Below are 24,064 nucleotides of genomic sequence, written 5' to 3' on the forward strand. Positions count from 1 at the left end.
CAAAGAAGCCCAGTCCTGTGCCAAAGGTCCTCAACTGGATCTGTAGGCCAATAGTCCTGATGGTGGCACTATACCAACCATTTAAAGTTGTCCAATTTTCAAATTCGTAACAAATCAGCTGCAAGTGCCACAACTTCGTAACTGACACCAAACGTCGTCTCACATCTTAGAGCTGGCAGCTATTTTGTGGTCCATCATTCTGTTTTTCTCAGAAAGTAAATATAATCCATTTTCTATACTGGTTATCCACTATGGGTTGGTATGGGGGTGGGGGGGCTGGAGCCTATCCCAACTGACATTGGTTGAGAGGTGGGGTTCACCCTGGATGGGTCACAAGTCCATCACAGGGCCATCAGGAGCAATTAGGGGCTCAATATCTTGCTCATAAGTACTTCAACATGGTCACCAGGGGGAGTGAGGATCGAACCAGTGACCCTTCAGTTGCCAGACAGCCACTCTACCACTGAGCCATGCCTCCCCACCTAAGATGTACTGAAGTTTATCCTTGAAAACTAGATTTTTCATAATCTCATTATAAGCTATTAGTCAATGGATAATAATTTTCTTTAAACATCTGTGGATCAATATAAGAAAACGATGACAGGCTTCTTAATGTCATCTATGTAGTACACAACTTCTCATTACTCTTTCTTGATAACTTAAGTTTTCATACTAGCCTGAAAAATAAAGTGAGATGCAATGTCAAACTACAATACCCACAATCCCTCAGCTGCCTAACTACTCCTAAACATCTGGCTCTAATAATCCTCTGCATGATTAGATGGACTCTGTCAGAAGCTCCACCATCTTCATCATAGCGGCCCAGACTCATCACTACAAAGCCCCTTTCACATCAAGTTGTTTTTTGAGGAAGTACTGTGTGTAGGAGTACTGCAGTACTAGCTTTAGGCCTTGGTAACAGCTCTGGGGTTAGGGTCACATTAACTACATTACCAGCAACACTCAAGTCTCACTTGGAAAGCGCTCCTGTAGGCCTGGAGAAGGAAGAGTACACTGAGCTGTCACAACACAAACCAATTATCATCACTCAGGGAGCTCCACCATTCTCCACCCTGACACACCTCCAGCCCCAGGTGCTTCGGTGGGCGGGGCCATGCATGTCACAGTGTCTTTAGTAGAATGACAGGGAGGTAGGACCTGATGTTTGAGTTTCACATGGGGCAGACTGATGCTGCACTGCGGAGCAAATATCACTTCGTGCATCCACAAGCTGGCGCTAGAGAACACACTCACGACATATGATGCTGCTGTAGATCAAGTGAAGAAAACACTGACAACGTTTGTCCCTCAGGCTTAATTCCTTCCATCATTCCACAAAAAGCACAGTCACCACAACCCACTTCAGAAATATTTGTATTCCATAAAAACAAAATGTCAGAAATGCAACAACCTACAACAGAAGAAGTTACATCAACTAGGAAACAATGAGATGATAATTTGGTGTAAAAATCAGCATCTGTTTCAGATAAAGTGGCATGAAATCTAAGGCGGATGCCAGAAGGCTGCAGGTCTATGAGCACTGCGTCTCCTCTTTGGTCAGTTCACACAGTAACAAGTCATTTGGTCTGTGGAGATCAAGTCTGGTTTTCGCTGCAGTTGCTTTTTTTTCTTTATTTGTGACTTGGAGCCTAATTACTGACAACTGACAGCTACATGAACATTCACAGCCATATACAACAAAAGATGCATGATAAATGAGAATTAAGGCAAATTATTAAGAAACAAACAAAAGAAGTTAAAAACGTGTATTTATCATAGAAGTTCAGTGTGCAGGGCTGGCAGGCCTCAACGAGCAGCTCCGCCCTCGTCTCTCTCACAGTGATGTCTCCGTCCACTGGGTGGATGCGAGCCGCAATGACCTCTGCTTGGTTCAGTGGCGATCAGCACCGCTCCGTCATTTCAAGAGGGTTGAAGCTGCCTCCCGGATACACGCCACGGCCTTCTGGATGTCCTCCTCCGTCTGTTCAATGGTGACCACCACTCTGATGCTGAGGACGCACAGATGAACAGGTCCCATCACGACTAGTGCAGCCATACAGGGGTCAACCGTGTGACCTCCAGCACATCATCTCCACCATGTCTACACGCCTCAAGTTACGTCTCAAAACAGAAACATCCACATACAAGGTTTTGCTCATCGTTTCCGTAGATCTCAAATTTAAAACTAACAAAAAATAACCACTGTCACTATCGAACACAAGTTGTCATCTAGAAGAAATGTGACAGGCTGAGAGGACACTTGTACGAGAGAAGTAGGTAAGGCTCAACACCCAAGTTCCAAACTGGGACTTGTTACTCAGTTGTGAAGCAGGACCTCACCTGGGTGGGGGGAGGTACCGCTCCTCTCTCTCCAGGTATCGAGCAAGCGTCAGAGCCACTTGCTGCTCCAAACACTGACACAGACAACAGAGAACAATGTGAGACACTGACTACCACCATTCAGTACCAGCTGGACAGCCTGGAACAGGTGTGTGTGTGGGGGTAAGGACACAGATACAGAGATGTCAGCTCAGGCTCAGCCTCGCGTGCTGCTATGATGGTGTATTCAAGTGGAAACCTACATAATCTACGATGGAGCGGAGCAGCTGCATGTCGGACTCTCTGGAACCAGAACTTCTCTCCAGCTGTAAATGGCACGCCGGGGAAAAGGGAACTCCTGCTAACTTCAAACCTGGAGTTCTGGAACACAAATGAACACTGAAACTTGGACCACCAGAGGACGATTAGGAGGGAAGCCAGTTCTGACAGTTTCCCTGTGACAACATTTGCATGTATCAGGAGGGGATAATGTGGTGCTCAGTGTGATTACCAGTGGTTCTCCATTGTGCTACCAAGCTTTAATTTCAAGATTTGGGGTTTGAGTCCCAGCTGAAGCACGGGGTCTTTCTGTGTGAGTCTCCATGTTCTCCCTGTTCCTGTGTGGGTTCTCTCTGGGTGCTCCAGCTTCCTCCACAGTCCAAAGACATGGACTGGACTTGGACTAGGCTATCTGAATACTCTTAATTAACTGTAGGTGTGACTGTGAGAGCCAATGGTTGTCTGTCTCTATGTGTTGGCCCTGTGATGGACTGGTGACCTGTCCAGGGGGAACCCCCCCCCCCCCCCCAACCCTTAACAGGAGTAGCAGTAGAAAATGGATGGATGGACGGTGTTTGCAGACAACTACACTGGTTTGAACAACTCCAGTGATTAGGATTAATTGATCACCAGCGCCCCCTATGACTGTGTATGTGTGAACCTGATGCTGGGGATACACTGGCCCTGATGAGGACCACCTACAGGACTACACTGAGTGGCTGGATCTCTTCCTGAGTCCGCTGGTCCAGGCCCAACAGCATGGCCACATAAGGGAAAACCACACTTGGACTCACTCAAATGCTTAGTCATCCTACTGAATGTTGTGTTTGCCCTTTTTAACAGTATCGCTCTGAGTCTGAGGCTCCATTCCAAGCCCTTCCTCTCTGTTTGGCACACTATTATGCAGGGTTACAACATTCAACCATTCACCATAAATTTAAATGTATCTTCATAAATATTCATGCAAGTCTTTTTTTTTAAGACATTAGAATATCTTACTTTAATGTAAATGTAACTGGATGTTATATAATACCCTGGTCCAGCCAAACCCCCCCCCCCCCCCCCCCAAGCCTGATCTTTTTTCAAGTCGTTTGCTTTTGCATGGCTAATGAAATGTTGGCTATCTATCTAATTTGAACATCCCTGGGTGAGAGACCCCCCCCACCCCCAACTAATCAGACTAATGATGATGAAAGAAGTGGCCCATTTCCAAGGTAAAGATTTCATCACCTACCCCCTTGTGATTCTGTCCTGAAGTCATGTCAAAGTCAAGGGCACTAAAAACTAGAAGAAGTGCCGGGTAGAGCTGGCATGGGGCCATTAACTCTCTGTATCCACAAATGGATGAGGTAGTTTGAAGACAGCCAGCAGCTGTAGAACAAATAAATACCTAGAAGAGGACTTACCCTTGTAATGACTTGTAAACATATTTGCATTTGTCCCTCAGGACTGTGAAAATATCTGCAACAGATCAGAGTTACAGATGTTAACATGGGGAATTATGAATCAACACGCTTCTCTGATGATAAACTAATTTATATAACAGCTGAGTCATCATGGCCCAGAGGAAAGAGAACTAAAGAGCAGAACAGACCTGGATCCTCCTCCATAATGTTGAGGGCCTCGATGGCAGCAGCAGCCAGCATGGGGGGCAGCGAGGCTGAGAAACAGTAGCCCTGACCAGACAGACGCTGCAACACAAAGACACACTTAGCAAATCCTGGAGTGAATCCCTGCACAACTAAACACAGTCAGCACACACCAGCCAGCCTGGCGTGTCTGGGTTGGTCCAGAGGTCTGGCAGATTGACTGATAAAACCCAACAGATATAAATTAGAGAAGTAGACTTGTCAGCTACAGGTATAACTCAACATTGACTCCACCACTTCATCTCATCCAGCTGGTTCTGCTGCTCCACAGTCTGAATCTGGGTCTCTTGGAGCATTTTCACACCCACGTTTAGTTTTGCTGGTCTGGATCAGTTGAGGACTAGGTGGACTCAGTGGGTGCCCCCCTTGGATCAGTATTATTTTACACAGGCAAAATGTCAAGTGTAGGAGCCCGCTGTCGAGCTGTCGCCCATCCATTGGCCAGAAGTCACATGGTTTCTTCCAGGGAATCTTAGGTTATCCAGAATGAAGCAGCAGCCCCAGATAACTCCTCGGTTCCTGTTGCACAGCTAACAGCTAACTAATTAACAGCTAGCCGGCAGCAGACAGGCAGCAGCTATGGCAGCTGGTTTGATCCAAGAATGCACGATGCGTCCAGTTCTTGGGTCAGAGCCAGTTGGGATCACATTCACATCACAAAACCAACACACCAGAGTATGTTTGTAAAACAACTGGATCGAGCACTTCTTGAAACAATGGAAGTGTGAAAACCCCCTTTAGAGGGAATCTCTGCCAGCCCGAATGGACCAAGATATTAACAGTGAACCCCCCCCATCCCCAACATCAATTCCCACCCCCCCCCCCATCTCAATAAAGCCGTTGTATTGTGGTATTTACCTGGTGGTCAATTACAAACGAGCGTCCACAGCAGAACCCTCCAATGGAGGCCACAGCATTCTCCATGTTCGCGCTGATCAGGTCAATGTCATCTATCTGTAAGGAGACAAGATGCTAACAAGCTAGCAGTCCACACACCAGATCCTTGCAACCTGAAAACATAACTCAGAAAGGACAGAGCAACATTCTGGAAAATGCAATTATTGTCTACAGTATCCTGAGCCAGACAAGAAGCTAGAGACCTGCCCCTAGGTAGCTTAGCACGATGAACAGTGCAGGTGGGCAGGTTAGCACAATCTTTCCTGCTCACTCACCTTCAAAAACATCTCCTGCTCAGTATGTCATTTGTCTGGAGGGCCATGTTTTTGTATGTAGACGTAAAAAGAAAAACTCAAGATAGAAGCAGGTGGCAAATAAGTAGTAACCTGTTCTGAAAATCATGTTTGCATGTTTGTGATCAGCTGGTTTGGCCTTTCATGAGTCATCAGTTGATGTTTATTTCAAGTCAAGTGTACTCACATTGACCCCGAAGTGCTCTGTGACTCCTCGACCATGCTCCCCCAACACACCGAACGACATGCTCTCCTCCAGGAAGATCCGCACCTTGTATTTGTACTTTAGATTCACCTGGAGAACACACAAACGCAGTAAAAAGAGACTTGATTTACTAGCCTGGAGCAATGGTACAATGGTACAAGAAAGATTTCATTGTCCCTGAGGAACTGGATAACAACTTGGAAAGGATTGGACCAGTTCCAGCACAAGCACCATGTTTACACCGCTAGTCTGTAGTCATTACCACATTATTACATGAGTACTCAGTAGTCATTATTACACCGTTACACCAGTACTCAGCTGTCATAACTACATTAGTACACAAGTACTTGGAAGTCAATATATTATTACTCCAGTGCTTGAGTCATTTCTATATTACTATCTAGGTACTCTGCAGTCACTACATGATTACATAAGTACTTGAGTAATTACTAGACTATAGCACAGGTCCTTGTAATGATTACTATGTTACCGACTGTAACTATACTGTGTCAAGCAGAGCCCAGCAGGAGCAGAGCTGAGGCATCTACAGTCTCCAGTGTGGGACGCTGGCCAGCGCCTGCAGTATCTTATGAATCTTGAGGACTTCAAGTCATTCCACACCAGCGCAGCACCAGAATGTGGCATGTGTGTGTAGAATATTTGCGAGGTGGGCTTCTCATGCTAATCATACACAGTGTGAAATTTCTCCTTCTCATGTTCCAGTTCAACACCTGATGAGGAGCCAGTTGTAAATTCTGCATTTTGTATGTCGCTAGTGCTACATGGCAGATGCTGTTTGTACATGTGCTCGAGGTTTCCTTGACCACCTAGGTCATGGTTGCATTGATATTTCCATGAAGCTTTGCACTGGCAGCAAATGACCATTTTGTTTGACTCTATGCTCCGCCTACATTCGTTGATAGGTGTCTCTGGGCTGCATTGTTCTCAAACCCACACTGAATATTCACATCATTTAATAGTGAAACCAAAATTTCAAAGAATAATCCACAAATTTGCACTTGGTGTGAAATGTCTTTTTCTCCTAAGTCCCTCTCCAACAGTCTTTGGGGTTTGTAAACTTGTTGGGCAGCGTACCAGCTCCGGGAGACGACAGACGTCAGCAGTGTTGATGTACAGACCCTCCACTACGATGAACTTCCGGGTCACTCGAGCTTTACGAGGGTTCTGCAACAGAGAGAGGTAAATATATGTTTACCTCAGTACCATGGATGGACCACCAACCACATCATCTGTCACACTGGTCCAGATATTCTCTCTGTGTGTTGCTGCATGAATCAAACTCGTTGGCCCGTCCAAGTCCCTCACTCCCATAAAACAGTCCTCCCTGATTTGTGTGCTGGTACTCACCTTCTGGTCCTCCACCTCCTGCTCCTTCAGCAGCCTCTCCAGGTCCTCCATGTCATTGTGTTTGAAGTATTTGATGTAGCTGCGGGATGCTTGGAGGCCTTTCTGGATGGAGAAGCAGGCTGCCTCATCCCTGGATACACAAGGACACACACTGATGGGACGACTGTCCAACATCATTCACTTTTCTAGTGCTCCATACGAGCAGGCATAGCTGACCTGTGACATGGAGCTAGTCACCTCAGACAACAAACTCCACTTTCAATTTAAAGTTTCAAACTGGCTGAAGTAGATAATCTTCAGGGGCGAAGGAATATAAGCCTGTTAGCAAACAATCGCATGTCAGCTCAATGGGCTCTCAGTTGGAACTGCTACCCTTGGCTACGGTTGTGTCAACTAAACTAAACCCCTGTGTTTGACCATTTCTGTATGTGAATGAGTCACAGACCCTGCCAACAAATAACACTGCCCCCACAAACATGGCAGCATCATGACTCCATGGTCATGTGACCTGGTCCAGTTAGCGAATCAGCTCTTGCGTACGCCTGATCATCCTGCCAGGAGGCCGTACGTACACAAAAATGATGTCCCCCCTCTTTGAATATGCGGGGATCGCACTGGCGATAGTGGCGAAGCCATATGAGTAGATGATGGCCTCCTCGGTCTTCATGAACTTGGCCAGACGACTCTCCAGCTCCAGGTGAACATCTGTCAGAGACAAATGAAATAGTTTATACTGAGGGGTTTACTATTCCTCTCAGTGTACTTTAACTCGTCTCATGGGGCCAGACGTCCCTCCGGGCCTTTCCCAGTACAGTAGCTCATGGGGAGCTGTGGAGTTCTAGACCTGCTCTGCTTGTTAAGTGTCATTGGGTAACTTTAGTTGTGTTTTGGCGCTACACAAATAAAACTGACTTGAGAGACATCTGGCTCAACCAGTCATCACTCTGCTGTAGTGGACAAAACACTCCAGCTTATTTGTTTATTCACAAGTCAATCTGAATTGCTGTGGGCAGGGCTTAGCCCAGGATACAGCGACAGTGTCTTTGCAAATGTTGGGGGTAAACTTGGTATTTACATTTGTTGTATATTGTTGTAACTCTTCTGTCATATAATCCAACAAAGCTACCCTACTTGAAAATCCAAATCTAAACTTGACATTTTCAGCGTCTAAGTTCCTACTAGCTAGTTACCTCGGAGTTCGTTGCTGTCCTATGTGGAGGAGGGCTTTCAAAAATACCGCATGCAAAAAGCGAAAGAGGCAGAAAATGCTGACTGAAATCAGCACTCAACGGCCAGCTGCTTCCTGCTCCAGAGAACAAGACATCTCAAAGTTTCCAGGCCTTCATGAAGCTCTGTGTCACATTTACGTGCATTAAACTAACATTTTTGTTGGAGAAACATTTAAGAGTACTAATGTGAAAATTCTCATGATAGTTTCTTTGCATCCTCTCTGGTCTCCACCTGATTTTAGTAAAGTTCGTAGGAGATGGAGATTGCTCAGAAAGTGGAAATCAGCCTTAATGACAAAGGACACTTGTGTCTGTGCCATCAGAAAAAGTTTTGACTCAAATTATCACCACGCAAGTGCAGATGTGCTGCCAACAGCAGCTAGGTCAGTCTACTGAGACCGTTCTTTTATGTTGTAGGTACGCATCTATAAATCTCCCTACAGGGGGCCGTAATACTACACCCAGACAACACCCACATGTTGTGGTCTTCACTTCCTCTCAATGGCGGCGCTGCCACAGTGGCTGGTGTTTTTTCTCAGCACAGTGTGGATAAGCACATTCCTGTCATAGTATGATGTTCTGTAGATATGAGACAGTAGAATAGAATAGAGGATGAAGAAAGGAGAGGATTGTTTTTCTCTCACCAAACGTTCCATAGAAGCCTCTGGGACCACATGTTCCAACACCGTATTTCTTCAGTGATGCTAGAGCCTTTTGCTGTAACGAGGAGGGCAATGAGCATCTTATTAATATACCAATCAATCACACCACTGCTGGATGTGGAAACACAAACTACTGACCTTCACCCGCTCATTGTCGAGGAGTCCCAGGAAGTTAAACGATGCAAAGTTAATGCACTCTCTTCCATTAACTGTGATTTTGTGGCTGGGGGGTCTGTGATGGAAAACAGGGTTTGTAAGTCAGCTGTTGACTAAACATGAGATCTGGAAAAATCTGCTTATCCTGTTCAGGGTTGCGGGGGGGTGGGGGGTGGAGCCTATCCCAGCAGCTTTCGGGCGAGAGGCGGGGTTCACCCTGGACGGGTCACCAGTCCATTACAGAACCAACACATATAGAGACAGACAACCATTCACACTGGGAGGAAGCTGGAGTACCAGAGAGAACCCACACAGGAACAGGGAGAACATGCAAACTCCACACAGAAAGATCCGCGCACCGAGCCAGGACTCGAACCCGGAACCTTCTTGCTGTGAGGCCACAGTGCTGACCACTGCACCACCGTGCAGCCCTGGAAGACTCAAAAAGATTTATTTTATCAAAATTGAAAACTAACTGCTGAGAGTTGTCTAACCAGGTTAGGAAACACTGTATGCTTTAACTTTCTGTCTTGCTCTGTTTCAGTCTCAAAGATGTTACCAAAGTTTACAGGATAGAACTTCACGGCATGCAGCCACAAACGTGCTGACAAACACGAGATAAACCGAACAAATATATGAGCAGTTTCGGGCAAATGCAAACAAGAGGAACAAGACGTGGGTGAGCAGTCCTCAATCTTGGCGGCAGCACACTCCACCACTCAGTGTTCCTTCACCTTCTGAAGTCAAATTCAAGCACTTTTTAAGGCATTTTCAAGGATTATAATAAAGATTTACCAGCACCTTGTGGCTGTGGGCAACAAAAATCTCCAATGTCAAAAACTTTTTTGACACCAAATCCAGCTATGAACGTTTCCACGTTGTTCCTCGATGTCTTTGGTGCCTTCATTTGGTATTTGGTGGGGATATTTGATTTCTTCTAAATCAAGCTACATTCACCATCTGAAATAAGCCTCATGATGGAGACTGAGCCACAATCTGGATGGACTCCAGCAAAAACAAGCAATGCAGTAATGCAGAGTGTGTTTACCCTGTGACCACATCATAGTTGAGGGAGGGGTGGTCCTTGGACAAAGGAGGCACAAGAGGCTCAGGCTGCCACTTCCTCAATCAGGTCCTCCTTCTCCTGAAACCAAACCACATGACAGTTGTCTAGTGATGTGAGTGAAGTGAGTAAGTGACTAACACACACACACACACACACACACACACGCACACGCACGACACACACACACACACACACACACACACACACACACACACACACACACACACACACACACACAAACAGAGTTACCTTCTCTGTCAGCTTATACGTCTCATGGAGTTTGTAGGTTTTAGAGAAGAGGAGTCGGATAATCCATAAAATGAGGATCCCTTCCAGAATGAGGTGGTAGGCAGGAGCCTGAGGAGGACACAGGCCAGGATGGGAGTTCAGTGTTTGCTTTCTCACCAGAACAAATATACCACAACATGTTTGGAATGTTTCAAATACCAACAAATATCGAGGACCTCTACTTATTTGTGTTCATGGTTGTGGTGGCTTCTCCTCCTCGGACTTGGAGGTGCCCTCACATACCACAAATAGGCAAGACAACGGCTGCCACCAGATCTGGACTCCACAACTGACCGTCATTTACAACGCAATTATTGAGGCTGGCAAAGCGGGGGCAACAACAGACTCTTGAACTGAAACGCAGGATGGAAACCATCTCGGAGCAGTTGGCCGCTCTGCGAAGAGGAGAGTGATGTTGAAGACCAGAAAAATTTTTAACTTATAATTTGGATTGGACTGAAAGAGAAGACGGATTGGATTGTGTGCTCCTCTGCCCAAACCCAAACACAGCTTCCTTATCGGCTACTGAAGGTCACCTTCCCACTGTTTATCCTCCAGGAGAACTCCTTCTGCCTTGGTGACGCAAATGACACGTACTATCCCCCCCTCCCCCGTGTGTTCCTGACCCCCCCGCCTCTGCTCTCTCCACCTCCCTTGGGGTGGCAGCGCCTGGTGGCTGCAGCCTGCCCGCCCGGGCTTGGCTGGCGCGGCTCTTGCTGCGACGCCTCACTCTCACTTACCTCCATTGGGTCAATGGACTGCTCAAGTTTAGCGTACATACACAACAAATGTATATGTGCTGTTGTTACATTTCTGAAATGTACCATTATTACTTTCAATCTGTAATAATTGCGACCGCTTGTGATCGTTGTATCAGGCTTTGAGCTGTGTAATGCAATTTCGCCTTGGGCTCGATCCCTTGGTGACAATAAAACACTCTCTCTCTCTCAAATAACTGAGCAACCTGTCATCAGCCAAGTAACGTGAGTTGATTACAGCCAGGAGCAGTTAACTGAGTGATGGAGCAGCAAGACAACATGATGACACTTCAGTATTCAGCTCTGACTTTGACTACTACGTCCTTCTCCAACACAAGATGCTCTATTGTGGGACACCTAGTCCAGGACTTGCAGGGTCAAGAGCACAGTCAAGGGATGGTGCAGCTGGACCTCCTCCAGCCACACTTGCCCCAGCTTCAGTTGTTCAGTTCCAACATGACCTGGACTCACATCTGCTACCAATTCTGGTACTGTTAGAACCTTTGGCTCCATGGTTTATGTTACAAACCACACAAATGACAGTCTACAACAAACTGACAGGACTTAAACAAAGACATTAAAAACAAGGCAGATTTAGTTTCTGTCACTTGTTGTTGTATTCCAGCTGAACCAAATGAAATGTGATTCTCATGAAAAACAGTATCTCCACTAGATGATAAATTGAACGCACGCAAACGAGTCCATGCTGGAGCTAAAGCAGAAGATGTCAGAGGAGCATCCCCTCCACTGCTCGAGTAACGTGGCTTCTTGTGGTCCGATCCCAGTGAGTCTTAGAGGGGCGTAGTATTGATTCTGCTGGCTGCCATGCTGTCTCTGACTCTCTGGCTGTTGATGCTCCTCTAGTCTGTAACGAACGCCCCACCATTTTTGTTGATTTAAATTGTCTACAAACATTCAGTTTGTCACTGCAGTTCAATGAACCTATTTGGGATCATGTATTGTAATGTCTGGCTGGACTGTTGTGACCTCTAATTTTTATTCTTTCATATTATTCGCTTAGGCTGCACGGTGGTGCAGTGGTCAGCACTGTGGCCTCACAGCAAGAAGGTTCTGGGTTTGAGTCCCGGCTCGGGCACGGGATCTTTCTGTGTGAGTCTCCATGTTCTCCCTGTTCCTGTGTGGGTTCTCTCTGGTACTCCAGCTTCCTCCACAGTCCAAAGACATCAAGAGGGGACGAGGCTGATTGATACTCTAAATTGACCGTAGGTATGAATGTGAGTGTGAATGGTTGTTCGTCTCTGTATGTTGGCCCTGTGATGGACTGGCGACCTGTCCAGGGTGAACCCCGCTTCTCGCCCGTAGATGCTGGGATAGACTCCAGCACCCCCTTGACCCTTAATCGAAAGGAATAAGCGGAAGACAATGATGGATGGATGGATAATGGAGTATTCGCTTATATCCATCTTACTTATCTGCATTTCATATTAAATATCTACTTGATATGTTTCCATTTCCGTACAACACTTCATTTAACATGAATTTGACCTGGATAAGTCAATTGCTGTTTTAAAATTAAAATTGCCTCCAATTTTACCATTACTCAATACATCTATTTTTCAGTTTCTATTAACAGACATGAATGCAACTAGATAGGTCTGTTTCTATGGGTCTCGGCTTATTTGGTACGGTAGTTTACTGTGACATGACCTGGGCTATAGAATGACCATTAACAGGAGACGTATGAAGTGGAGTTACTACATCAGTGCTCTATTTCTTTGCGTTGGTGTGAATCAAGTCGATAAATACTGTCTTCTGTTGGTTTTGTTAGAGAGCAGTTAAACGCGTCTGGCGACGTCCTTGTTAGTTCGCTTCGGTACATTAACCGGTTCTTCATACAGAGTCCCGCAAGGACCATGTAACGCACAACTGCCAATTGGTTGCGTGAGTATGTCAAACACCATCCCGGGCCCCGGCTACTTCCTGACTCCGAAGTGTACCGTTACAAGCTCGGGAAAGACGACACATTGACGTCAACCCGCCGCGAAACACACGGCTGATGTACTTAAAGGCGTCTGGATTATTTACCTCAAAATGAGACAAGGACAGAGAAAATTACCTCGTAGAAAGCTTGCACCATCTCCACCAACACCCACTGCTGCCCGGACGCCATGTTTGTTTTCGTTGTGAAACGTCATCAGCAATGGCGCATTCATGTCCACCAAGAAAAACAGGAAGTTTCAGTGTGATTCCAGAAGTACGATCGACTCTTGGCTCATGCCATTAACTGAAACTTGACATAAGAGGTAAATAAAAAGCCAAATAAACTCAAGAACACACATTCAGTTGCATAAAAAGCTTTAAATGTATGAATGTGCTGAAGGACACAGCGGTCGAACTTGTTCCCTGAGTTGATTTCAAGTACTTTCCTTCATTCAAATTTTTGTTTTTCTCCGTTATGATTATAACACTACATAAACATAAATAAAAGCTAGATGTTGTCTTCAGCAAGACTCGACAATGTCTATAATTATGAAGTCTGTCAAAAAGACTCAGACGTTTCTTCACTCTTCTTCTGTCACGTTGCGCAATTCTAATAACGAAGTGACAGTCAATTAAAATCAGTCAATTGACCTCAGTTAATACAATTATTTGTTAAAATGAATTATGTACATCTGAATAAAAATATTATAATGAATAAATAAATAAATAATCAAACTGATGTGTCCAGAGGAAAGACGGCCTCCAGAGAAAACACAAATACAATATACTTAATGTTACATTCAATTACATGAAGTTTGTGGTGCAGTAATATCATGAAGTGTTCTTTCTACAAACATGCAAATATTTATAGAATATTTTCATACCACTTCAGCTTAATTAGCATGACAAGGAGTACAGACCGCTCATAACTACAATGACCACATGTATGTGATTAAATATTTATTATAAATATTCAGTTGTTATTGTAGCAGTTGATATTGCTGGCAGATTTACATTTGGGTGACTACACCATGAACCATCAAATCTTTCACATCACATTAATATTTTTGAAACAGCACTGCATTCACAAAAAGTCCTTCCTTGTTCCCAAGCCTTCAACACAAGCTGGGTGCCACAATCACTAGAAAATCTCTGGAAACCTTATAATCACGGCAGCCTCATACAATAAATATACACACCAGCCTTAGATACAAACATAGTAAATCAGCATTGGTTGGTGATTGCGATGCACTTCTGTAGACTGGGAACAGAGAACATTTATGGGTTCTAGCACCAGGGAACTTGACATAGCGTGTTGGTGGAAGTATTTGAATACATTGCAGGTAAACATTCTGATGACATAATTACTAATATATTTACCCATTTACCTGAGTGTTATTCACCAGCTGAGTTTGACAATCACACATTTGCTATTTTAGTTCTTTATTATTCATCATTCTGTCTCACTGACAAAGGTGTGTACGGTAATTCAGAGCTGAGACATCTACAGCTGCTGCCACACGAACTCAAACAAAATGAGTATTTGGTACGTATGAAAATATCTTGCAGTGACAAATGGAATCATGAAACATTCTGTAGATCATGAGAAAAAGAGCAGGTTTCTTATCCTGGCGGCAGCAATTTACTTCACCACAACCAGGCTGCTTCAAAGATGCATTGCCAGTTTGTTCCAACCATCAGTTGCCAGCTTCCTCAGAGGCTGTGGACACATCATTGAACAAATGGCTGCATTGTGCTGGGTGTTAACACACTGTCCTGAGGCAGAGGAATCAACGCCAGAATAACTGTCCGGAAGAAAGAGCTAAGAACAAATACTACAGTCCAGCAAAAGCCATGACAGACCCACAATGGGCCCTGCAGAACTGAATGACACACAAAACATGAGGAATGGCAACATAAATAGCAGTCTGGATGTACCATGGAAGGACCTACCCTAGTCACACCAGGCCTGGTCCAGATGTCTAGAACCGTTTCATGCGGAGTCAGACCAGGATCCTGGTAAGCGTCAGGTCATACTGACAGGAGCAGACCACTGACCTCCTGATTATATACGGGCGCAAACTGTGTCTTCATCCAGTCCATGGATGTGCATCAGCACTTGGACACGATTCTTCCCACACCAACGTGCATCACTCCTGATGGAGTACTGCACAACTCATACACGCTAGACAGACAGCAGGTCTAGTGTTTGCTCCTTCGGATGACCTGGTTCTGAGTTCAGTTTGCTAGTTAGCCTCTAACTGCTAATCCCTGTGGATGGGCATTAATAGCAGCAGCGGTAACAAATGCTGGCTGATGTCGAGCATTTAAGTGAGACAACTCCCTCACACACACATACACGCACACGCAGATTGTGTAACGCAGCAGCGATGCTGCTCATGGCACAGCAGCTTTCCACATTCCACAGTGGTGAAGTGAAGTGTCACTTGGCTCTCTCTCCACCACTTACTGATTAAATCAGTTGTGCTAATGCACGAAAGTATGTCATGTAACCTTCAACGTCCTTGTGACAGACTAGTTTGTTTCCCAAGCATTTATAGAAGGTGAAACAATGATGCTGGCAGAGAGACAAACAGAGCAGCATTAAAACATCTTTCCACTCATCTAAGATTGGCCTCAACTGATCCCAGCCATCACCTACATCTACAGAACGTTAAACCAATGGGACTACTGCATGCAGGGTTTTGGTCTGTTTTTAAAGGCAACGCTTTGAAGTTCCTCCACGAACAGTTAGAGTGATGCTACATCATGACTGTCTGCTTTATTGACTAACTTTAATTAGATCACACTGAAACAGAAGGTGCTCGTTTCTGCCTGCAGAAGATTATAGCTGGGTTGTCAGAGAAGGTGAAGTACTTGTGATTGTATCTGAAAATGGTTTGCATCCTTCCTGTCAAAACAATCTTTGGACATGTGACAATACATGACTGTTAGGATGTAAATCAACCAATAGACAGAATGCTACTGTATGTCCGGTGGCTGGTGCTAAGAAAGCTGACATTTACTTCTTTCTTACTGTAAGAGTGCACAGCCCAACTTTCCGGTGATATGTTGCCTCCCTATTGGACGTGAGTTTGAAAAATGAAGTCCTTGAAAATAATGCAAAAGCAGAGGCAACAGTAGACCTTTGGACCACTAGGTACACTGAATGACAAATCAATACATCCCAACTGTACAGCTTATTAATGTGCTTCCAATTAAACTGGGAGCATTAATATTTAACTCAACATTCCCCCTGATCCTGTCCAGGTTGGGTGGAGTTGATTGGTTGAGTCCAGCTCTATTTCGGAGAAGATGGTTTCTGATCCAGTCTGGATACACATCTCTATCAACTGAGGACCTCCAATCTCCTGTCACACTGCAACACAAATGTGGTCCATTGCGGTCTTTGTTCGAGCAGAACTGAGGTAAACTTGCATTGAGGTGTCCAGGAAGGCTGGAATGTCAGGATGCAGTTCTGTTATATGCGACCTCGATGTGTTTCTCCAGCCACAGCTCTGCCAACTGTATCGTGGATGCATATGTACTAGCTTTTGACCCAAGGCACATTTTGTATTGTTTCTGTTCTAGGCTTGAGTTGCAGTGAACAGGATGATAAATGTGGACAATTCCTGGTTCTTGACTGCGTAACACTTTTAAACCAGAATGAATAACTTTCGTAAACAAGTCTACATCTTCCAATCCCCAGCCGAAGATTGAGGTGTCAAATCCTCCCGTTTTGAGCAGATCACTCTTGAAAACACAGGCAATTCCAAAGCCATAATCTCGCCAAAACCCGCTTTTCTTGGTTAGGACAAATTTGTTTTCTCTTAAGGCCTTCTCAGCATAAACTATTTTGGGATTGTACTGGCTAAATACAACAGGGAAATACATTTGTCTGCCTTGTATTGCATTGTCTCTGCAGCGCTGCAGGGCATCACCACTAAAGATGAGATCAACATCACAGAAGAAGAGTAGTGTGTCATTGTCAAGCTGCGAGGAGCCCAGCTCCAGAGCGAACCCTCGTGAAAAGTTACCGGTCGTGGGGATTACAGAAAAGTCGGCTTTGGGATACTTCTGCTGGTAATCTTTGATTAACTCGATGTGTTTTCCTCTGTTCTGGTAGCTTTCATTGTCGACCAGTATGACAGACAGCTTCACATTTTGCTTGGGTATCAAACACACTTTCTCAAAGTTCTCCATAAAACGGACAAAGATGTCGTAGCGACCCGACAGAGGGACGAGAATGTTGACCTTCCTCTGACTTTGCTCCCACATTTCCCTGGTTGATTCGTAGAACTGAAAAGGAGACAAGAACTTCAGAGAGTTGGATAGGAATGACAGTGACTGGGACTCAGAGTTGATGGCCGTCACCAGTTCAGCAACATTTATCTCTTCAGTTTCACTAAAGAAAGGTCGGCTGAAGGACTGCTGAAGGTACGCATGCCGCCTCACAGGTACCGTTATTTTGCGTCCCTTATGTTTCTTGTACAGGAGCAGTAAGTCTAAGATATATTCAGCACCATGCATGGGGTCCACCCGATGGTAGCCATACTGAATCTCTTTAAAGTCAATCACACGTCCACGTGTTTTAGAGTTTTCATTGATCATTTCCATGACCTGGAGTATTATGTCTTCCAGCGCAGTGCGAAGTGAGTTCCGAAGGCTTTGCCGGGCCATCCTGTTCTCCACAGCAGAGTAAATATGGCGGCCAGTGAGGAAATCCCACTCAATGACATCATTTCTCTGGTTGGGCTGATAGCGCATGTAGGAGGGTGGCGCCCCCAGCTGCTGGTCCTCCCACAGCACCTCAGTATCACTGAGGTCAGTCATCATCAGGCCTTCACGGTGGAGCAGGATGGTGTGGTAGCGGAGCCGTGAGATCTCTCGGGTCAGCATGTAGCTGTGGAGCCGGTACTGGTAGGCAGGCCATTTGTTGGGGTGGAGCGTAATGGCATTGTGGATCTTGCTGCTGTGGAGTTCCTCGATGTAACCCTTCTTGTTGTGTTCGTAATTCTCATAGAAGAGCTGCTGCATCTGTGGAAAGAGTAGCAGTGGGATAAGAGCATGGACTTGCAGGTCGACCAGAAGCCACCTTGAGAGAAATACATGTAACACCAAAGACAGCGTTTAGACCAGACAGGATGGGAACTAAGCTGGATTTCTGATTGGTTTAGAAAAAAGTTTGTGAACCCAATACATGTCTGCCTGGTGGCAAGAGCTGACCAGCAGGACTTAAAGTCTGCTGGTACCCTTTGCTACTGGCAGAGCAATCAGGGCAATTATGTTACCATCACCCCAGATTTAATGCACTCGGAGGGAAGATAAAGCACCTGGAATTAAGATCCATCCTTATGTGATCTGATCACCAGTGGACAGCTCTGCTGAGTGTGTTCAAACTCGACTTTTAAACACATCTCCTGTGACACTTGTGATCTCAGACCTCCCTTCCCCATTCTGTAGACAAGCAAATACCTATTACTTCCTTTCATTGTTTTCAATTTACATATTTACTCGCAACAGTTTATGTACACATAACCACCTCTGAATGTGGTCCCAATAGATGGATGTCAGGGTGCACTGAGTGTGTTCACCCCGGTGTGGTCACATCACCAAGTACAGATATTAATAGCAGGTTTTTAGAGTCCACATGAAAAAGTTTCAAAGACAGATGAATGAATGGACGCAGCCTTCACAAGCATGCAGCAGTGTTGGGAGTCTTCACATTATCCAATGCACTTTCTAATCTGCAACCATAGGAGAAGTAGCTGTGTCTTGCTGCTATCCCTACAACCTTGACTGGAGTTGGATCAAAAGATATTAACATCAAGATTCTTACAATGCTTCCGTGAGGTAATAGAAGTAGGAAAGATTCCATAAAATTTCACTCTTAGTAGATGAAACCCAACTGTGGTGAATCTACCTAAACATCAAGCTGTCCCAAGGACCTCAAACCCCGGTGACTTGCAATCTTCTGTTGTCACACTTAGAATGAGCTGAAGTTACCGTCCTGGGCCTGGAATGCCAGCCAGACTGGTGGGCTCTGGATGGCATTACTTCTGCCTCCAGCAGCTCTGGAAGGAAGCTAACCCTTATCGCTTAGATTTAGAGCCGGCTCAGGAACCATCCCCTAGGTCTGCTGCTCTACATCTGGACTGCTGAGGGATCTCCCACGATGACTGGGCTCCTCTCTCTGTTAACGCACAAACTCTGAATCAGCCCATCATTCGTATGATTTCTCACACGCTGCCCCCCCTCGGCAGAGGTAGCACTGCAGGGTTCTAATGTAGAGTAGATCATGTCCGTAAGATGGATGTTTTTCTTGCTCTATTTTAAAACAAACACCAGAACTCACAAATATGTCCTGATTAAAAAGGGAAAAAAACAGAACATTTACCATTTTTTTAACCGTGTGTGTGTGTGTGTGTGTGTGTGTGTAAATCTCTATGTAAATAGAGTCAATTTACCACAAACACTCTTGCGCTGTAGGCGTGAGTCGAACTACAAAACGGGATTCACTTTTGAGTGCTGAGATTTTGTTTTCATTCGGCTTTTTATCCATCTATCCATTTTCAAAACTTCTTATCTATTAAGAGTTGGGGTGTGTGTCCTCTTCCATACTTGGCTGAGTGCACTTGTGTTCATACACATTCTGGTGACGTGTGAACATGAGGAACATATATTAGTGTATGGGGTATAGGGGACGGGTCTTTTCATGTAAACAGCATAATGTGCCCAAATTACCTCAAATTTGCAAAAAAAAATTCACACCAGCTTGAAAGGGTCATTGCCTAAGTCAAAAAAACAACTGCACAGAATGGGCGATGGAGATACCTTAATCTAACAAACCCTGACTAAGTGAATCTTTACCCCACGTGACTGATGGCCTTCCAAATATTCCTAAACTTTGTCTTTGCCTCTGGAGAAGAGGCAACCTGTCCAACACCAGCTGGCACCAAAGAACTATCACAGCAAGTCACCTCAAGGTCACTCTTCAAGAACTCTCCATTCTTGGATGGTAGACAGCTGTTGCCTGCTTGTTGTGGCTGGGTTGTCCTCCCCTATCTGACCTGTTAGTCATCAGAGCGCTGCCTATACTGCCATCTTCTGACAGGAATTTAAACTATGCAGCCTGGTTTATGCGCCTCAGACACCTTGATGGCAACTGCTTTCATTTACATTTATTCACATGTCCCTGCATCTTTATCCTTTACTTCCAAAATTTGCTTAAAACTGGCTTGAGATTTTATGAAAACATGGCTACTGTTCCTAAGGGAAGCTAAAGACAGCAGAGTGACAGGATGCATACCTCATAAGACCACACACACTGTGTTCCTCCAAAGCGTCGCACACAGCGGCCCACCTCCACGTCTTCATGGGTGGTATACATCTCCCTGAGACAGGTACTGATGTGAGGAACCATCCTGCGTAGCACCTCTCTGCTGAAAATCATCCCAGGGCCGCCCATGCAGAAGTTCTCTCCAGGCTCAAGAGCTAGCCGGCCCAACTCCTCCGCCATGCCCAGGCCTGTCTGACCCAGATAAAGAGGCTTACTGCTGTTCAGTGACCGCAGGAACAACTCCAGCTTCTCACCTGGCAGAGGGGGAAGGGGGACGTTGTGTGAATGTGCGTTTCTGGAATGTGTTGGTAAGCTCAGTATAAACAACAACTAACATATTTCATAGTTCTTTCAGAGAGCGAGCCAAACTTGTGTGAATCCATTAAATCAGCCTCACCTCCCTCAACACCGTACAATCAGGATGTAGTTAAAATAAGCAAAAACCTCAAGAATCAATGACTGCTGCACTCAACAGTTGCTAGTACTTAGAACCACTGATCAGTCGTAGAAAGGATCCCTTGTTATCTTGCAGCAGGAACAAGGCTGGGCTGCAGGAGGAGGTGGCGTTATTACAACATGGATATGTTCATCGTTCTGCCAAATATTTATATTCACAAAGCCCTTCTACCACTACCACTGTTACGCCTCTCCATCCCCCGCTCCGAGACTGGACGGGGGGGGGGGGGGGGGGCAGATCCTGCCTCACCATAGTTGGCGGCGCAGGAAATAACAGTGCAGAATTCCAGTGCACTCAAAACACTAATGTTGAGTTGACGAACGCCAAATAACAAGCTTAATGCACACCGTGGTGAGGTCCCGTGCTGGCTTGGGTTGGTTATGGTGCATACGGCGCCACTGCAGAGCCTCTGAGTAGAGGAGGAGAATGATAATGTCCTCAGCACAGTGAAGGCTGAGCTCTGCCAACAGTTGGACAGGGCTACAGAAGCGCGGGTGACTGTAGGTGACCACACAGACATCAGCAGTCGTCTCTGTTGGAATTCGCACGGGAAATCAGTGTGTACACAATCAGATTTAGAAAGTTGGCTATTTGGATAAAAATCATACTGGTATACATACTGGCAGTTTGTTTCAAACTCATTTCATCATCTGAGAGTTTGTAACGTCCAACATCTCATCAATGAACTGAGTGGGAACAGGGTTACACAGCTGCACATCAGACTCCAGCTGTCAGAAGTCAGAATGTTATTTTTAAGACTGAGTGATGAGAAAATAAAGGGTGGCTCCCACTAATGAGCAGCATGACACGTACAGGTCCCATGAGACCCACAAGGACACCCCCTATGGTCTCGAGCCTGGAGTTAATTCTCCCTCAGTAATTACTGTAGTTAAAATGTAGTCCATATTGTGTCAGGGATGTAGTTTTTACAGCGTCTCAAATGAATCAAAAAGGGTTCCTGTTAGAACAGCAGAGTTGTTACTATGTTACCAATGTGTGGTGAACTTATGTTTTTATGTAATCTGTGTTTGATCTGCGGACAGAACCCAAACACCGAATGTGACCTGTAACATGAGTGTAGCGACGGCTGCTGAAGTCAGTAATCAGTTAATCAATTCAAACAGCTACAGTGACCACAGCAGATGAGCCAGACAAGACTATGGCAGCGCAACAGGCTTCTATTTTTCCATGACTGGTCTTTTTTTCTCTTTTCCTTGTCACAGGGCGACGTGGTACTCGGAGTCACAGCTCTGCCTCTGTTCTGCCCGAGACTACCATAAATGGAGGAGAGCAGGTTTAGAAACAAACACTTCCCTCCACTGACATGGGCCTCGGCAATAAAACCACAGTAGTAATTACAACCATAGAATTATTCTGGATGGTGCTGTCTGATGTTGCTCCACAGCATGCATGCTCTTATTCCGAAAAGCAGCTGCATGTGGTGACTTGGGAGGTAGGGCGAGCTTCGACTGTATTTACATCACAGCGGCTAGGCTAACAGGCTAGCAGTCTGAACTGAGTAACCATGATGAAGGATGAAGACACCCGAGCCTCTAAACTTGAGGAGTCAAGACATGACATATGTTGTGATAATTATAGATAGATTCGTTTAAAAAAAAATCATATCCTGATAACATTTTTGATTATATCTTCCTGCCCTATAGTGATGTCATGCATCTCCGATGTTCTTCAGGTGTTAGAGGTCACACCACACTGGAGCATCAGAAAGCTCTAAAACAAATTCACAGCTGGGGTTTTTTAAGTAAATGTACTCAGCGCAATTGAGCATGTGCAGATTGACGTCATCTCTGTCCCTAGTACAATCAAGCTGTTACATCTGTCCCTGGTCTCCCCTAATACAGGAGAAAGCGAGAGGCAGACAGAGAGACAGACAGAGAGACAGGCAGAAAGACACAGAGAGAGAGAGAGAGAGAGAGAGAGAGAGAGAGAGAGAGAGAGAATCATCACCTCTAATATAAACGTCGTCGTCTGCTCGCATGAACCACTCATACTTGTCCAGGTAGTGGTCGTGGATGTACTTGAGCATCATGAAAGACTTCTTCTGTGGTGGGTAGGAGTCATCTACACCTGCAAGTGAGACTACCGGGAGGGGAACGGGCACGTGAACGCTGCCGGAACCCGCGCTCGAGAAGAACTCCACCTTTCCGGGGATGGAGCGCGCCCATGTCCTGTACGCAGCCACGGCCCGAGTGCTCAGGTACTTTTTCGCGGTCATCACGCCGACAAAGAGGAAGTGCCTGGGCTGGCCGATGGGTCTGCCGTTATCCCCGCTGCTGTTCACCGCGCTGAAGTCCCGCCGCTCCTCCTGGTTCGCCTGCTGGCTGCCCGGGTCTCTGACAGCCGCCATGTCCCCGAGCACTTCCGGTAATTTACCGACGGCTGAGTCGCTGTAGTAGGAACAGAGCGGAGATTCCTTCCTTTTGCTCTCTAGAACTTGGGGCACGATGAGCCAGGAGGAGGCGGTGAACCCGAGAAAGACGCCCAAAACGACGGTCGTCCACGGTCTCCGGGATTTGAGAGCCATGGTTTGGATAGCACACCGAGAGTTTACCGTTGTCTGCGCGGTGGATGAGGGGGGCCGTATGAATGCGGCCGTTGTCTGAGTGCGGAGGTGCTGACGTGTCTGGGCTTCCAGTGTCCGAGCAGACGTGGAAAAACACACTTCCCTCCTCCGCTAGCACACATCACGCTGCTTCATGCAGAGAACCGGCGGCTTGCCCTGCCCAATTAGTCAGTCCCATCCCTGGGACTCGTCTGTCACAGTGGAAACGGTATCAAACCGTGCCGGAATCCCCAAATATCTCATAGTGGCCATCCGCTCCACTGGGAGCACACAGTGAACCTCCCGAGTGACCCAGAAATGTCCTACTGCCTTTCTGTCACCGCAACTCTCGAAGCGAATCCCTCGTTACCGATACGTGTCCCCGTGCATATCGCGGGTCAAGTAATTCTCTGATGTAACGGTAACGAATGAGCGCCGTCCTCCCGGTTGTAACGTTACTTTACAGCAAGTCTAATTCCGCTCCTGACTCACCAGCCACCGTTAAACCGACACTGACCGGCGGTTACCGAGCCACTTCAGCGTAGCTTCATCATTTTTGATCCATTTCTGAAGAGCTGACTGTCATTATGAAGAG

The 24,064-nt window shown here is 45.9% G+C and overlaps 2 protein-coding genes across 2 annotated transcripts; both read right to left on the bottom strand.

Annotated features, from left to right (window-relative positions):
• Positions 1 to 1,357: 1,357 nt before the first annotated feature.
• sptlc1 (serine palmitoyltransferase, long chain base subunit 1) lies at positions 1,358 to 13,371 on the bottom strand. The gene is given in 16 exon segments (XM_086188443.1): positions 1,358 to 2,009; positions 2,341 to 2,414; positions 2,583 to 2,700; positions 4,005 to 4,059; positions 4,193 to 4,289; positions 5,106 to 5,201; positions 5,625 to 5,732; positions 6,738 to 6,827; positions 7,011 to 7,140; positions 7,583 to 7,715; positions 8,884 to 8,956; positions 9,040 to 9,133; positions 10,106 to 10,176; positions 10,178 to 10,201; positions 10,373 to 10,480; positions 13,247 to 13,371. Coding segments are annotated over 16 exon segments (1,419 nt in total). The 5' UTR covers positions 13,301 to 13,371; the 3' UTR covers positions 1,358 to 1,915.
• A 1,836-nt stretch (positions 13,372 to 15,207) lies between these two features.
• Positions 15,208 to 24,064, bottom strand: chsy3 (chondroitin sulfate synthase 3). Its single transcript, XM_086188442.1, has 3 exons — positions 22,875 to 24,064; positions 20,420 to 20,703; positions 15,208 to 18,147 (listed from the first exon to the last, which is right to left on the bottom strand). Exons 1-3 carry the CDS (start codon positions 23,449 to 23,451, stop codon positions 16,576 to 16,578), a joined length of 2,433 nt encoding a protein of 810 aa, XP_086044568.1. The 5' UTR covers positions 23,452 to 24,064; the 3' UTR covers positions 15,208 to 16,575.

Source organism: Aulostomus chinensis, chromosome 19 (genome assembly GCF_037954235.1).
Source record: "Aulostomus chinensis isolate RoL2024-O1b breed Wild chromosome 19, RoL_Achi_v1.0, whole genome shotgun sequence".
Lineage (NCBI taxonomy): Eukaryota > Metazoa > Chordata > Actinopteri > Syngnathiformes > Aulostomidae > Aulostomus > Aulostomus chinensis.

What these genes read in the sequence shown, in the direction of transcription:
- chsy3 (XM_086188442.1), bottom strand. Translation starts at nt 23,451, where the DNA reads ATGGCTCTCAAATCCCGGAGACCGTGGACGACCGTCGTTTTGGGCGTC. An exon ending in CGACGACGTTTATATTAGAG is followed by an intron (nt 20,704 to 22,874) that starts GTGATGATTCTC and finishes CCCCTCTGCCAG; the next exon opens with GTGAGAAGCTGGAGTTGTTC. An exon ending in AGTGTGTGTGGTCTTATGAG is followed by an intron (nt 18,148 to 20,419) that starts GTATGCATCCTG and finishes CTCTTTCCACAG; the next exon opens with ATGCAGCAGCTCTTCTATGA.